The sequence below is a fragment of the Gadus chalcogrammus genome, chromosome 8, assembly GCF_026213295.1.
Source record: "Gadus chalcogrammus isolate NIFS_2021 chromosome 8, NIFS_Gcha_1.0, whole genome shotgun sequence".
NCBI classification, from domain to species: Eukaryota; Metazoa; Chordata; class Actinopteri; order Gadiformes; family Gadidae; genus Gadus; species Gadus chalcogrammus.
Genome location: NC_079419.1, coordinates 20,633,024 through 20,645,829, shown reverse-complemented (window position 1 = coordinate 20,645,829; position 12,806 = coordinate 20,633,024). Strand labels below are relative to the sequence as shown.

At 42.2% G+C, this 12,806-nt stretch overlaps 1 protein-coding gene across 1 annotated transcript in view; it reads left to right on the top strand.

Moving 5' to 3' along the window:
• LOC130388288 (phosphoglucomutase-1-like) overlaps positions 1-8,875 on the top strand; it is an 11,734-nt gene extending 2,859 nt beyond the window's left edge. The window contains exons 4-11 of the mRNA XM_056597728.1: positions 1,233-1,358; positions 2,233-2,423; positions 3,602-3,756; positions 4,276-4,391; positions 6,707-6,842; positions 7,326-7,509; positions 7,670-7,798; positions 8,225-8,875. Coding sequence (XP_056453703.1) covers positions 1,233-1,358; positions 2,233-2,423; positions 3,602-3,756; positions 4,276-4,391; positions 6,707-6,842; positions 7,326-7,509; positions 7,670-7,798; positions 8,225-8,314 — 1,127 coding nt within the window. The 3' untranslated portion in view covers positions 8,315-8,875. The remainder of the gene's footprint in view (positions 1-1,232; positions 1,359-2,232; positions 2,424-3,601; positions 3,757-4,275; positions 4,392-6,706; positions 6,843-7,325; positions 7,510-7,669; positions 7,799-8,224) is intronic.
• Positions 8,876-12,806: the final 3,931 nt, after the last annotated feature.

The window sequence follows — 12,806 nt, the reverse complement described above, 5'->3', positions numbered from 1 at the left end:
GAGTCAAACAGCTCCCCCCCCCCCCCCGTGTTCGCATATTCTGAGATGAGATGTCCACAGTCTATGTCCCATATGTGCCCACCCAGTCACAGCAATTTTATGGTGTGTTCGAGATGCCTCGTACACCGCCCACACGAGTTTGAAAGTGGGAAATCTTGGGATTCTGAGAGCCCACCCAGTTCAGTGAGGTTGACCGTACGACTTGACAAACAAAGATGGCTCGACCATAGTGAGATGTATTTTCTTTGTATTTGTACAACGTTGGTCATTTTAATGTCGATTCTAAATGCTCTTACACACTTGATAAAATTGCTGCTTTAATCCGGGAACCATTTTATTCATTGCACGGCCTTGCTCGGGGAGCGATACAATGTAAAGTTTTGTTCGAGCTGGTTTGCTGAAGAGGCTAATGTAGCTAACAATAAAAAATACTAGCCAATGACTCACAAAGTCAAACGGGAACGCTATTAGTGCTACAAGCCTAGAAATTACGTCAGAAGAGCAACTCGTGTGGCTGGTGTACGAGGCATCTCGAACACAGCATTAAACCAAATTTCCACGGAGCGGTGCAGTTCGGTGCGGCTCGGCTAAGAGCGGGACCGCTCGGTCACGCTAAATCTGGCTGGCCTTTCTACCGCCGACAATACCCTTATGATGGGGCGGGGTTTAAACCAGATGGCGATAGCCGCGGCAGCTACGTAAGCATCGTGACATCATAGCAACGCGGCACAGTGTAGCCTACTAATAAATTCAATGAAAACAAGAATGCGACACAATAAACAAAGAGCGACAAATTAGGACGTCCAAGAAGGACGGCTAACTTTTGCGCAACATTTTCTTCAATGAACAAAGCTTTCACCATTGTCCAGAACATACCCTGTGGGTACTGTGTTTGTTTGTTTGTATCCCACTGTCGCACCGAAGTGACGATTCTGTCGACCAATCAATGGACGGTGTGTGTAACTCCAACTTTTCGGCACCCTTTCAGACTGCTTGGTACCCCAACGGAGGAGTACCGAAAAGTGTGCATGGCTAAACGCGGTTCAGTGCGGCTCAGCGTACTTATTTTTGGACCCTGCCAACTTTTGGTGGTTGAAACGTAAACCGTACCGCACCTTACCGCACCGCACTGCTCGGTGGAAACGCCCCATTAAAGTAGTTGATTTGATAATTGATACAGGTCCTAAAAAACATTTCAACAAGTCTTTGTGTGTATTTCTGGGGTGTTTTAGTGGAGATCGTAGACTCAGTTGAGTCCTATGCGAACCTCCTGAGGAATATATTCGACTTTGCTGCTCTGAAGGAGCTCCTGTCCGGGGAGCATCGCATCAGGATCCGAGTGGACGCCATGAGCGGGGGTGAGACGGCCTGGCATGCTGTTGTGTAATGAGACCAGGATAACGAGAAATCAATGATATTTAAATCCATTATTCAAAACATAACATAAGGCAAACATTGAAGACCTTATGTCATTTTATGTTGACTCATTTTGGCTTACATTCTAAAATGGACGCAAAAGGCATACATTAATCATAAGAAAAGCATTTGTGCACCATGATTGTCTTGATATTTGATGTGCTGGATCTGCTTAAAGGTGGAGATGTAGTCAAGATCAAACTGCATTTGAGCTCTTAATAAATAAGTTCAACCCAACACACAAGTACACATGCTGCTCCAAAACCTCCTAAAATAAGTAATGACTGCACCGGATCCACATTGACGGAAACATCAGCCCTGCTCGTAACCCAATGATCTGAATAATGGACTAACTCATAACATGGTTTTCCAACTCCCCTCATATATCAGCAAACCATTTAATCTGGCTTTACCGGATGACAGAAAAAGAAGCTCTCCCAGTGGAAGCAGACCTTGAATCTCAACTTATCTGCATTGTCATGTCTATGACACAGGGAACATATGAGCACTACAGTGATAGAGCAGATCACTCTTGCCCCTATTTGTATATAGAGAACCTTTTTCTTATCTACTATTTCTATCAAATATGCAACAAATATCTATAGCTTGTAAGTAAAGAAGCTCACTGACCTCATAGCCATACAGGATGCCCCCAAACAGAGTCCCAACCCCTACGTTTGATAATGCAGGTTTCAGAGAATCGATCCAGTGGGCTTTCATATTCTCTCTTTACTTCTATGCCCATTTCTCTGTCCATCACTCTGACTGTCTCTCTGTCCATCGGCTGATCACCTCTTTGTCTCGTTTGTACTACAGTTATGGGCCCATACTTGAGGAGGATACTTTGTGAGGAGCTGGGGGCTCCGGCAAAGTCTGTCGTCAACTGCGTCCCCTTGGAGGACTTTGGGGGTCTGCATCCGGACCCCAACCTGACCTACGCTGCTGAACTGGTTGACAGCATGCAGGACGGACACTATGACCTGGGCGCGGCCCTTGACTGTGATGGGGTGTGTGGTCAACAATAAACCAACCAGAGCAAACAGACACCTACTAATTAAGGAATGGATCTCAATGGAAAGAGTTTGTATCAATTGTCAGTTTAATAGATGGCAGTTAATGGCTGCTTTTATCCAAGGTGTCTTACAATACTGTGATTGAATACATGTGTTGCAGGACAGTGTTGCTGTCAAGCGATTAAAATATTTAATCGTGATTAATCGCATTAATGTCATAGTTAACTCACGATTAATCGCGAATAATCGCACATTCTTTTTCTATGCTAAATATCCCTTGATTTTTTTGTCCCATAATTCTTCTCATTTTAATTCTCTTATCAACATGGTGAAGTGCATCGGCTTGCCTTGTGCAAATGATTTTTTATTGATAACAACATTTGCATATACTCAAGGCTGCCATAATGCACAGGCTTGCCTGGACTGAAGCCCAAGGGCCTACGCCGATCGGGGGGCCTATCATGAGCTGCAGTAAAAAAAAAATATATATATATATATATTTTTTTTATTTATATTTTATACTGGCCCATGATAGGCCCCCAGATCGGCGAAGGCCCAAGACAATGTGATTGGGCCCCCCCCCCGTCAACAAACCTCAGCCCCAGGGCCCAATGGCAGGTTAAGGCAGGCCTGCATATACTGATCAAAACAGGACGATACAAAAAAAGAGCCTATAGTGCAATTAAACGACTGCTTTGAACAAATGTCATTTGAACATAGCAGTCAGGCTACTGCTTCTTTGTTTTGAGCCCAAAAAAAAAATATTTATTTTTTAAAAAATCATAATTTGCGTTAATCGCGCGTTAAAAAAAATAACGCCGTTAAAAGTGGTTTGCGTTAACGCCGTTAATAACGCGTTTAACTGACAGCTCTAATATTCAACCCTCTGAGTTCAATCCCAGCTGTTCAATGCCCAACCTGTACACATCAAATTGCAAGATACCAAACCTACTCATTAATAGCATGTGTCCAAAATGTTGTTTTAGATCAAATATGTCCACAAATGAAATAGAAATACATTCTAATCCTTGTTGATACTGTGGTAATCAAATAAGGCACTCCCCCCCCCCCCCCGCTTTACCAGTTGAGCTAGACCCGACCCCCCAGGTTTGACTGCAGTTCAGCTTCCAATGGTACAGAGGGTGTACGGTCTAACCCGTGTGTGTCTTCAGGACCGTAACATGATCCTGGGTAAACATGGCGCATTCGTGACCCCTTCGGACTCACTGGCCGTGATCGCCGCCAACATCTTCTGCATCCCCTACTTCCAGCACACGGGGGTGAGAGGCTTCGCCCGCAGCATGCCCACCAGCGCAGCCTTAGACAAGTAAGGCCTGGGCCTGGCCAGAGCCAAACCCATCTGGGTTAGGGTTCATGGGGGTTAGTGTTCATGTGGGTTAGCTTGGTATGGGTCAGTGTTAATGGGAGTTAGCGTTCATGTGGGTTAGGTTGGTATGGGTTAGTGTTAATGGGAGTTAGTTTGGTGTGGGTTAACGTTCATATGAGTTAGTGTTATTGTGAGTTAGTGTTAATGTGAGTTAGTGTTAATGTGAGTATTTTTTTGTGGGGGTTAATTTAATGCGTTTTCAATGTGAGATAGTTCAATCAGGATACAACTTTTATGTGAGTTCGTTTTGTGTTGGTTAGTATACATCTAATTGCAAGACTGGTGATTTATTTTGACTAAATGTTTAAACATTTCTTATGACGTTATTTTGCTTCTGATGATGATTATATGTAGATGACATTTAAACTGAAACTGCACAACAACAACAGCCTGTCAATGACAAATTAGCTCCTTAAAAAACTCTGGTTATAAATCCCCTATTTTGGTATTTTTCCACAGAGTAGCCCAGGCCACTAAAATAGATCTGTATGAGACCCCCGTAGGCTGGGGGTTCTTTGGAAACCTGATGGATGCTGGCCGGTTGTCTCTGTGTGGGGAGGAGAGCTTTGGAACAGGTACACTTTAAACGAGTTAAGCCCTAAACACCTTGCACCTACTCCTCTCTTTAGTTTATTTCCCATTTCCTTTCCATACTTCCCTTACTCACTCCAAGTGGTCCTCTCTCTCTCTCTCTCTCTCTCTCTCTCTCTCTCTCTCTCTCTCTCTCTCTCTCTCTCTCTCTCTCTCTCTCTCTCTCTCTTTCTTTCTTTCTTTCTTTCTTTCTTTCTTTCTTTCTTTCTTTCTTTCTTTCTTTCTTTCTTTCTTTCTTTCTGTCGTTCTTTCTTTCTTTCTTTCTTTCTTTCTTTCTTTCTTTCTTTCTTTCTTTCTTTCTTTCTTTCTTTCTTTCTTTCTTTCTTTCTTTCTTTCTTTCTTTCTTTCTTTCTTTCTTTCTTTCTTTCTTTTCATCGCTCAATGTGTCCTCTCTTATCCATCAGACAGTTTCTTTGTGTGGGTTTGACCACCATTCATTCTAGGTCACTATCTGCTGGCTGTCACCCTGATTATTTAAAAATTGCCTGTATTTGTAATGGGGGCGTTTAGCAGAACCCAAATGCATGGACAGACGACTAGCCCAGGATAGGTACAAGGCTTTATTTAGGGACGTTTTTTGAGGATATTCAACCAGTCCTCAAAAAACCTGGACTTGATCCCACTATCCTCGATAGCTTTCGCCCGATTTCAAAATGAGCTTTTATCTCTAAAATCCTGAAAAAAAAAATCTCTGAGCAGCTTCTGGCAGTTATGGTTAACAATAGTGAGACAATTTTGAATCAGGTTTTCGTAAGTACCATAGCACAGAGACCGCCTTGTTCTTTTAATAAATTCGGACGCAGGCTTGGGGTCTGTTCTTTGTCTGCTTATGACACTGTTAACCATGAAACACTTCTAAAGGGACTAAGGGACTGGGTCGGCTTATCCGGCACTGCCTTAGGTTGGTTTTCGTCAAACTTATCAAACCGGATGTACCGTGTCTCCGTTAAGAACCACACCTCATCAATATCCAAACTTAGGTATGGAGTACCTCAAGGGTCAATACTTGGACCTATTCTTTTCTCAATTTATATGCTTCCACTAGGTGAGGTCATCAGGAGACATGGCATATCTTTTCATTTTTATGCTGATGATTCTCAGTTGTACTTACTCATCATGCCCAAAAACCCACATATGCTAAGTGCACTTCATGAATGCCCAAATGATATTAAAAGCTGGACGGCAGTAAATGTTCCGCAGCTTAATTACAAAAAAACAGAAATCCTGGTCAATTGCCCCCAGCAAATATCCGAACAAATACTGCCATCTACTGGTGACCTGTCAAAACTTATCAAATCTTTTGCAAGAAGCCTTGGCTTGGAGTCCTGTGTGACAGTAATTTATGTTTTGAGCAACACATCACCAAGACCGTACAATCTTGTTTTTAACAACTCTGCAATATTTCTAAAATTCGATCAATTTTAAATCTCAGTGATGCAGAAACTTTGTTACATTCTTTCATCTCCTCGCGACTTGATTATTGTAACAGCCCTTTTACCTGCTTGAACCAGAAAACACTCAAACGGCTACAGACTGTTCAAAACTCAGCTGCCAGGATTTTAACAAGATCTAGAAAATATGACCATATCACACCTGTTCTAGCGTCTCTACATTGGCTTCCCGTTTGTTTTAGGATTGAGTTTAAGAGTTTATTGATTACTTTAAAGGATTTACATGACTTGGCCCCAGCTTATATCTCAGAGCTTTTAGTCCCCTATGTTCCGTCTCTAGTCTGAGGTCCTCAGGCAGTAGACTGCTGTTCCTCCCAGTGTCCAGGCTCCAAACTAAAGGGGACAGAGCTTTCTCCATACGGGCGCCGAAGCTCTGGAACGACTTGCCTGAGGACATATTTTTCCGTTTTAATCATACTACTACTAATAACTACTAACATAGGCCTAATATCCTCCAGGTATGAGGAAAAAGAAAAAGAAAAAAAAGTATATATATATATATATATATACCGATATATATACATATATATATACTTTTTTTTCTTTTTTGTTTTTTTACATGGGTCATCTCCTGCTTTGACTAAATCATACCGTATTGAACCTGAAAACACTGACCTGAAAACCTTGATTATGAAACGAACCGTGAAATTTGTGAACCGTTCCACGTCCTTATATCCATCAATCATATTATCTACACACTTTCCTTCTATCTGTCAATCATATTATATACATATTGTCCCCCCTCCTCCCCTCCATCAGGTATATGTCCTGTTTGCTACATATTGTCTGCTATCTGTCCAACATCTTGTATACTGACGCCGGTCCTTCCACCTCCACCTCCCCACCAGGTGGAGACCACATCCGGGAGAAGGATGGGCTGTGGTCGGTCCTGGCCTGGCTCTCCATCCTGGCCATCAGGAGGAAGAGTGTGAACGACATCGTCAAGGACCACTGGAGGAAGTACGGCAGGAACTACTACACCAGGTAGGAGGAAGTGAGGTCGGAGACACTGGTGAACCGGTCCTAGGCTCCAATCAACAGAGTCCACAGCTTGCTTGTAGACATCCTCCCAATCCTACCTGCTTCTTAATGACGTGTGTCTTGTCAATTGTTTTGGATAACAGCATCAGATTTCTTGCCAAATTACTAAACAAATAGTGAATGTGTAAAGAAAAAATAAGAAACTGGACTTTGAAACAATCCTGTGATTGGCCTCAACCATGATTATAATTGGTTTAAAAAGAGAATTAATCACCAAATGTAATGTGTTACCACAATCATTTATACAAAGCCATATCTCTGTCAGATGTGACTGGAATATTGGAACGCTAAAGCCATTAAGCTATTAGACTATTACTAATGTATTAGTAACACTGCATCATTACAAGACAGACACAATCGTTCATAACAATGAGATCTGTGGTGACATCGTGGTTGAGTGACTATGCCGGGCTCTGGGCGGGGCAGGTACGACTACGAGGGCCTGGACCTGGACGCCGCCTGGCAGCTGATGGACGACCTGGAGGTCCTGATGATGGAAAAGTCCTTCGTGAGCCAGAGGTTCGCCGTTGCCGACAACATATACCAGGTGGAACAGGCAGACAACTTTGAGTACACGGACCCAGTGGACAGCACCATCACCAGAAACCAGGTAGCAAATGCAAGGAACCTGACATTAAATCATCGTTTTAATTTCAGGTTAGCGGGTCTATTGAATAGGCATAGCAAAACCACCATCTGGTGGTATATATAATACATAATAATAATAACTAGATAACTATATGCCTGAACATGGCTTTGATTCCTCCCAGGGCCTACGGATTATGTTCACCAATGGCTCCCGCATCGTGTACAGACTGAGTGGGGCCGGGGGCGTGGGAGCCACCATCAGAGTCTACATAGACAGCTATGAGAAAGAAGACATATTCCAAGACACACAGGTGATACCACCAGAATATAGGATTTTACAGGATTTTACGAATTAACATAATTTGGACCCATAGTCGATGTATACTTTGACATTATAATCTCCCAAAAATATATTTTAGGTGTAAAAAAAAACTAAAATTCCTACACTAGACTGAACTGTGTGTGTGTGTTTGTGTGTGTGTGTGTGTGTGATCTCACACGTTTTTCTGTGTGTGTGTGTGTGTGTGTTTGTGTACATGCTTGTCTGTGTGTGTGTGTGTGTGTGTGTGTGATCTCACACGTTTTTCTGTGTGTGTGTGCGTGTGTGTGTTTGTGTGCTTTCGTACGTGCTCGTCTGTCTGTGTGTTTGTGTGTGTGTGTGTGTGTGTGTGTGTGTGTGTGTGTGTGTGTGTGTGTGTGTGTGTGTGTGTGTGTGTGTGTGTGTGTGTGTGTAAAAGGTGATGCTTGCCCCCCTGGCGACCATAGCCCTGAAGATCTCCCAGCTTCACGTCAGAACGGGTCGGAGTGGCCCGTCGATGATCACATGATCTCTGTTCCATCGAACCCAGCTTGAAGCACCCTTCGTCATTCTGCCGTTTTGTATTTGAGATTTAGTTCAGAATGTGTCCAAATTTTACTGCCATTTAAACTTAATTTGATTTGCGTAGTTCCTTCAATCGCCAATGCCATAATAAACTGCTTATTTTTCTATGAGCTGGTTGTGTGGATGTTTCACTTTCACATTAATTAATTATGGTTATTTCCTTTCAAGGGAATAATATGTTGGAGCTTCTATTTGTGTTGTTCCAGTGATATCAAATTGACCTAATACAGATTCCGGTCCCAGATTATTGTCATCTTTCACTTCTTTTGAAAGATATTGATCAGAAACAGTTAAACAGCTTTAACCAGCTGACCTGTTCCCAGAATGCAAAATGTCAATTTTGTCATTAATCTCATGCCACTTAATTTCAAATTTTCTACTTAATTAAGTAATGGGTAATAATAATGCGGTTAATAACACGTCAACATCTTCAGCGGCATGAATAAATGTTTGTGGCTGACTACAGAATCTCATCATGTTTTATTCATTTTCTATAAATGTATGTGCGCAGTCTACCCCCAAATAGATTCATATTCTACATCAGTGTTTTTTAAACTTTTTTGGCAAGGTACCATGTTTATGGAGCCTTTAACAAAACATTTGGATTAATTTGTTACCAATAATAACTAATCAATCTCCTGTGACAGCAATTGCATAGTAAATGACCCCATTTAACAGGTTGGAGCACATTGTTTTATATCGAGAGGTCAGACTGTAGTACTATGGAGTGTGAAGGATATTATTTTCATAAATAACATTTTCCTGCTCCTCTATTCGTGAGAATACATTGATGCTGATGAAGGTTACAAGATAAAGGTAAGAGAGTGAAAAATAAACATATTTTGTGGAACGCGGCGAACCTCTCGCCACATATGTTCCAGTTAACTTTAGCCCCAGCCTCAGCCCACTGTCGATACTAGCACTGTCATATACCCTAGAGGGGGCTCGTCTTTATGCATGGGGACAACCATCTATAACGGGTCACCAACCTTTTTGAAGTACTTCAAGGATACTGAGTCGCACGAAGGGCTACTTGACAAACAGGCCTTTTCTGCCAATAGGGCACTGCCAGGTGGGTAGTTGGCCTGGAAGCTATTGTGACACGTAATGAAATGTCTCTCCACATTGTGCTTGCAAATAAGATATAACGTACAAACTTGTCATTCACATTAGTAAAAAAGAACTCTTCCTCCCAATCATTGTGAAAATTATATGTTTTCGCCATGTTTTTCTTTATTTTGTGGGTAAATCCAGCTAGCTCCAGATTTAAGTTCTGCTCGCTAGCTTGTCTCAGCAAAGAGGGCGCACAATATTGAACTTTCCAGAAAAGGTTAGAGTTCGTAAAACATTTGTTTTTAAAATAATAGATATATAATATTGTCACTGCCATAAAATCGACATCAATGCAAGTGTTATTGATTTAAAAACAACAACGCAATTAATATAACAACAGAAGATTGGCTATACATAGAAATGGAAATGGGGATTCACTGAGCAGTCAATGGATTATTTGTGTTGTCTTCAATTCAGGTCATGTGATAATTCCCTGAATGTTCAAACAGATATCTTGCTTTCATAAAAACTACCAAGACATGTAACAAAGTACTCATGAAGGCAGCGTTTGGTTGTTTTGCGTTGAGCTTCACAACAAAAGCAAACTTTTTTTAACCATGCTCCGTGTGTTAGTAGATATAGTTGGCTGTTGTTTATATTAGTAAAGGATGGAGAGAAATGTTGAACAGCTTCGAAATGAGTTTTTAATATTGTATACGCTTATGTTAAAGGGGTGATATCACGCTTTTTGTAAAGCTTGGATGAAGCGATGACTCCTTGTTGCTGGCGTGGTGGAGTATAAGTAGAATGAATAGTGTTCAGTTTAGCCTTACAGCATATTAATTCAACGTTCAGAAGAGCATACAGAATACACGACTGGCTGCCGCTCAGTCATTCAACAACAACGCTATAGCTTGACTTGACGCATTCCTCTGCTAGAGTGTAATGACATCATCACTTTAAAGTATAGCATGTAACACATTGACAATACGATAATACTGGTAGCCTACTACCATAGTATATGGAGTAAGGGCGCAATCACATAACAATACTGAACACTTTTTAGACTCTTCGCTTTGCTTTGTATGTATAGGATACATGTTTTATGTTTGCTAAGCTAGAAAAATCTAAGTCAGAGCCAGGGGCAGTATTCGCTCTCACGAAGTCGCCCCTCAATAAATAAGTGAAACAGCTTGTTTGCGCTCAAACTTTACTTCTGTAATAGTGTGACGTCAGATTGTGCTGCCGGCGGTGCTAAAGTGCAGAATTCTACCCGCAATGTTTCAATGTTTACAACTTCTTGGGGTTGTGAATCTGCCGACACACGCACAAAGCGTTCAACTAATCGCAGCAGATGGACTACTCGGGAGGCCAAATGATGAATCCTACTATGGCCAGCCACGCCAAAACCCAGAATGTAAAAAAAATATGTAATATGCAACGTATTCCGTTTCATCACTCAATCGGAGTATTGTATTCTGAATACTTGGATTACTTCCACATTGAATTGCATTTTAGAAGTGTAGGAATGCGGCATCAAATTCTGGTGTGTACTTCTGTTCAAACTGGCTGAATGTTTTAGGCCCAAGTCTCCCTGAAAGTGCACTACTTTATGTAATTTGCTGTAGTGGAACAAAGACTATAAGGGTATGTTCAAGTGAAAGATATTTGCTATTACAAATAAAAAAAAACACTGAGCTAAGTGCATAGGTGTTGCCTAGAAAATCGCCTTAAAATAGAGAGAGAGAGAGAGAGAGAGAGAGAGAGAGAGAGAGAGAGAGAGAGAGAGAGAGAGAGAGAGAGAGAGAGAGAGAGAGAGAAAAGATTGTTCAATCATTGGACAAAAACGTCTGGGGCGGTAGTGGACCGGTCAAACTCCTTCTCCCTCATCCTGGTGCTGAATGTGTTTAATGCATCGGCATTTTTATGTGTGTTTACCAGCATACGTTTTATGTGGGTGTCAAATTCCCAGACGGTCCGACCTTAACCCTAGTCTTGGAGTTACCGCTAATCAAACAATAATTTCCATAATGCGCGCGGCTGAGCGGGTGCCTGTTACGTCCAAAATATGCTTTGTAGAACTGGATCGAACCGAGGTGCGTTCGCTTTCACATCTCAAGGGAACCGTACCAGGGTTAGTTTGGAAGCGAACCGAGACCAGCTGTTCAGGGAGGTCTCGGCCGGCTGATTTGGTTCACATCAAAGTGCGGTGTCACAGCAACGCAAATGTACCGAACCAAGGGACCAAACTCGTTTAGTGCGCACTAAATGCTGTTGGTGTGAAAGCACAAAAAAACTGCTGAAACAGAAGTATCTTCATGTAATCCATCGACTTAAACAATGCAAATGTATTCTAAATACCAACTATTTAAATTGTAACTGTAACGGAATACAGTTAGCTATAATTTGTATTCTGAATATGTAACGCCGCTACATGTATTCCGTTACTCCCCAACACTGCTGATATGTTAAACATCCAATAATCAACTACATCCCCCATCCCGCTGCGTTTGGTTAAAGTTAGGGTTAGGTTAAATGTTGTGTTTATTGATGATCGATTTCCACGATCGTTTGAGAATGAAAACGAGGGAGGAGCTGAGTCTGACTGACTCGGCTGAGAAGCGTGCATTCCATGATTCGATTCACCGCTACCGGAAACGCAACTGAACGAACGAACGAACAATTCTGAACGATTCTTCTTGGCGAACTGAGCGACGCGAACTGAATCAAGGAAAATAATCATGAAATCCATAACTACCGAGGGCTGCATGACGTTCTGACTTGATTTGCATTGTTTCTTGTTTGTTGGCGTGTCCTTAACCTGCGTCCGCCTCCCAGTTTGACTGACATGATCAAACAGCCCGCCCCGCCCCCTGATGACAGCCCTTACTGCTATTTGATAAATGCCTGATTATTAAACACGTGTTTCAAAAATCGAGTCTGACTGTCAATAACAATGCGGGACAAGTCTCAATTTGCGGGACGTGTACAAAGTAATGGAAATGCGTGACTGACCCGCACAAAGCGGGACATCTGGTCATCCTACCCGGTACCCCCGAATGCAATTATTAACCCTAATAAAGCATGATATGAGATCTTTAATTTTTAAAGATCCCATGCCATTCTATTTTATGGATGCTTTAATATAGGTATTAGTGGGCCACAAACACAGTATTCAAAGACGTCCCCGAAATTCAGCCGTGGTGCAGAGTTACAGTCACTCCGAAACAGTCGCACATTGAGCTTCCCCCAAACGCGCTGTTTCGGTGGGCGTGTCAAGGCAGGTCAAGGAGGGGGGTGGGGGTGTGGCCCTGAGCAGCTTGTAGCCACAGTACCATGCGCTCTGTATACGGTGGGCGTGTCAAGGCAGGTCAAGGAGGGGG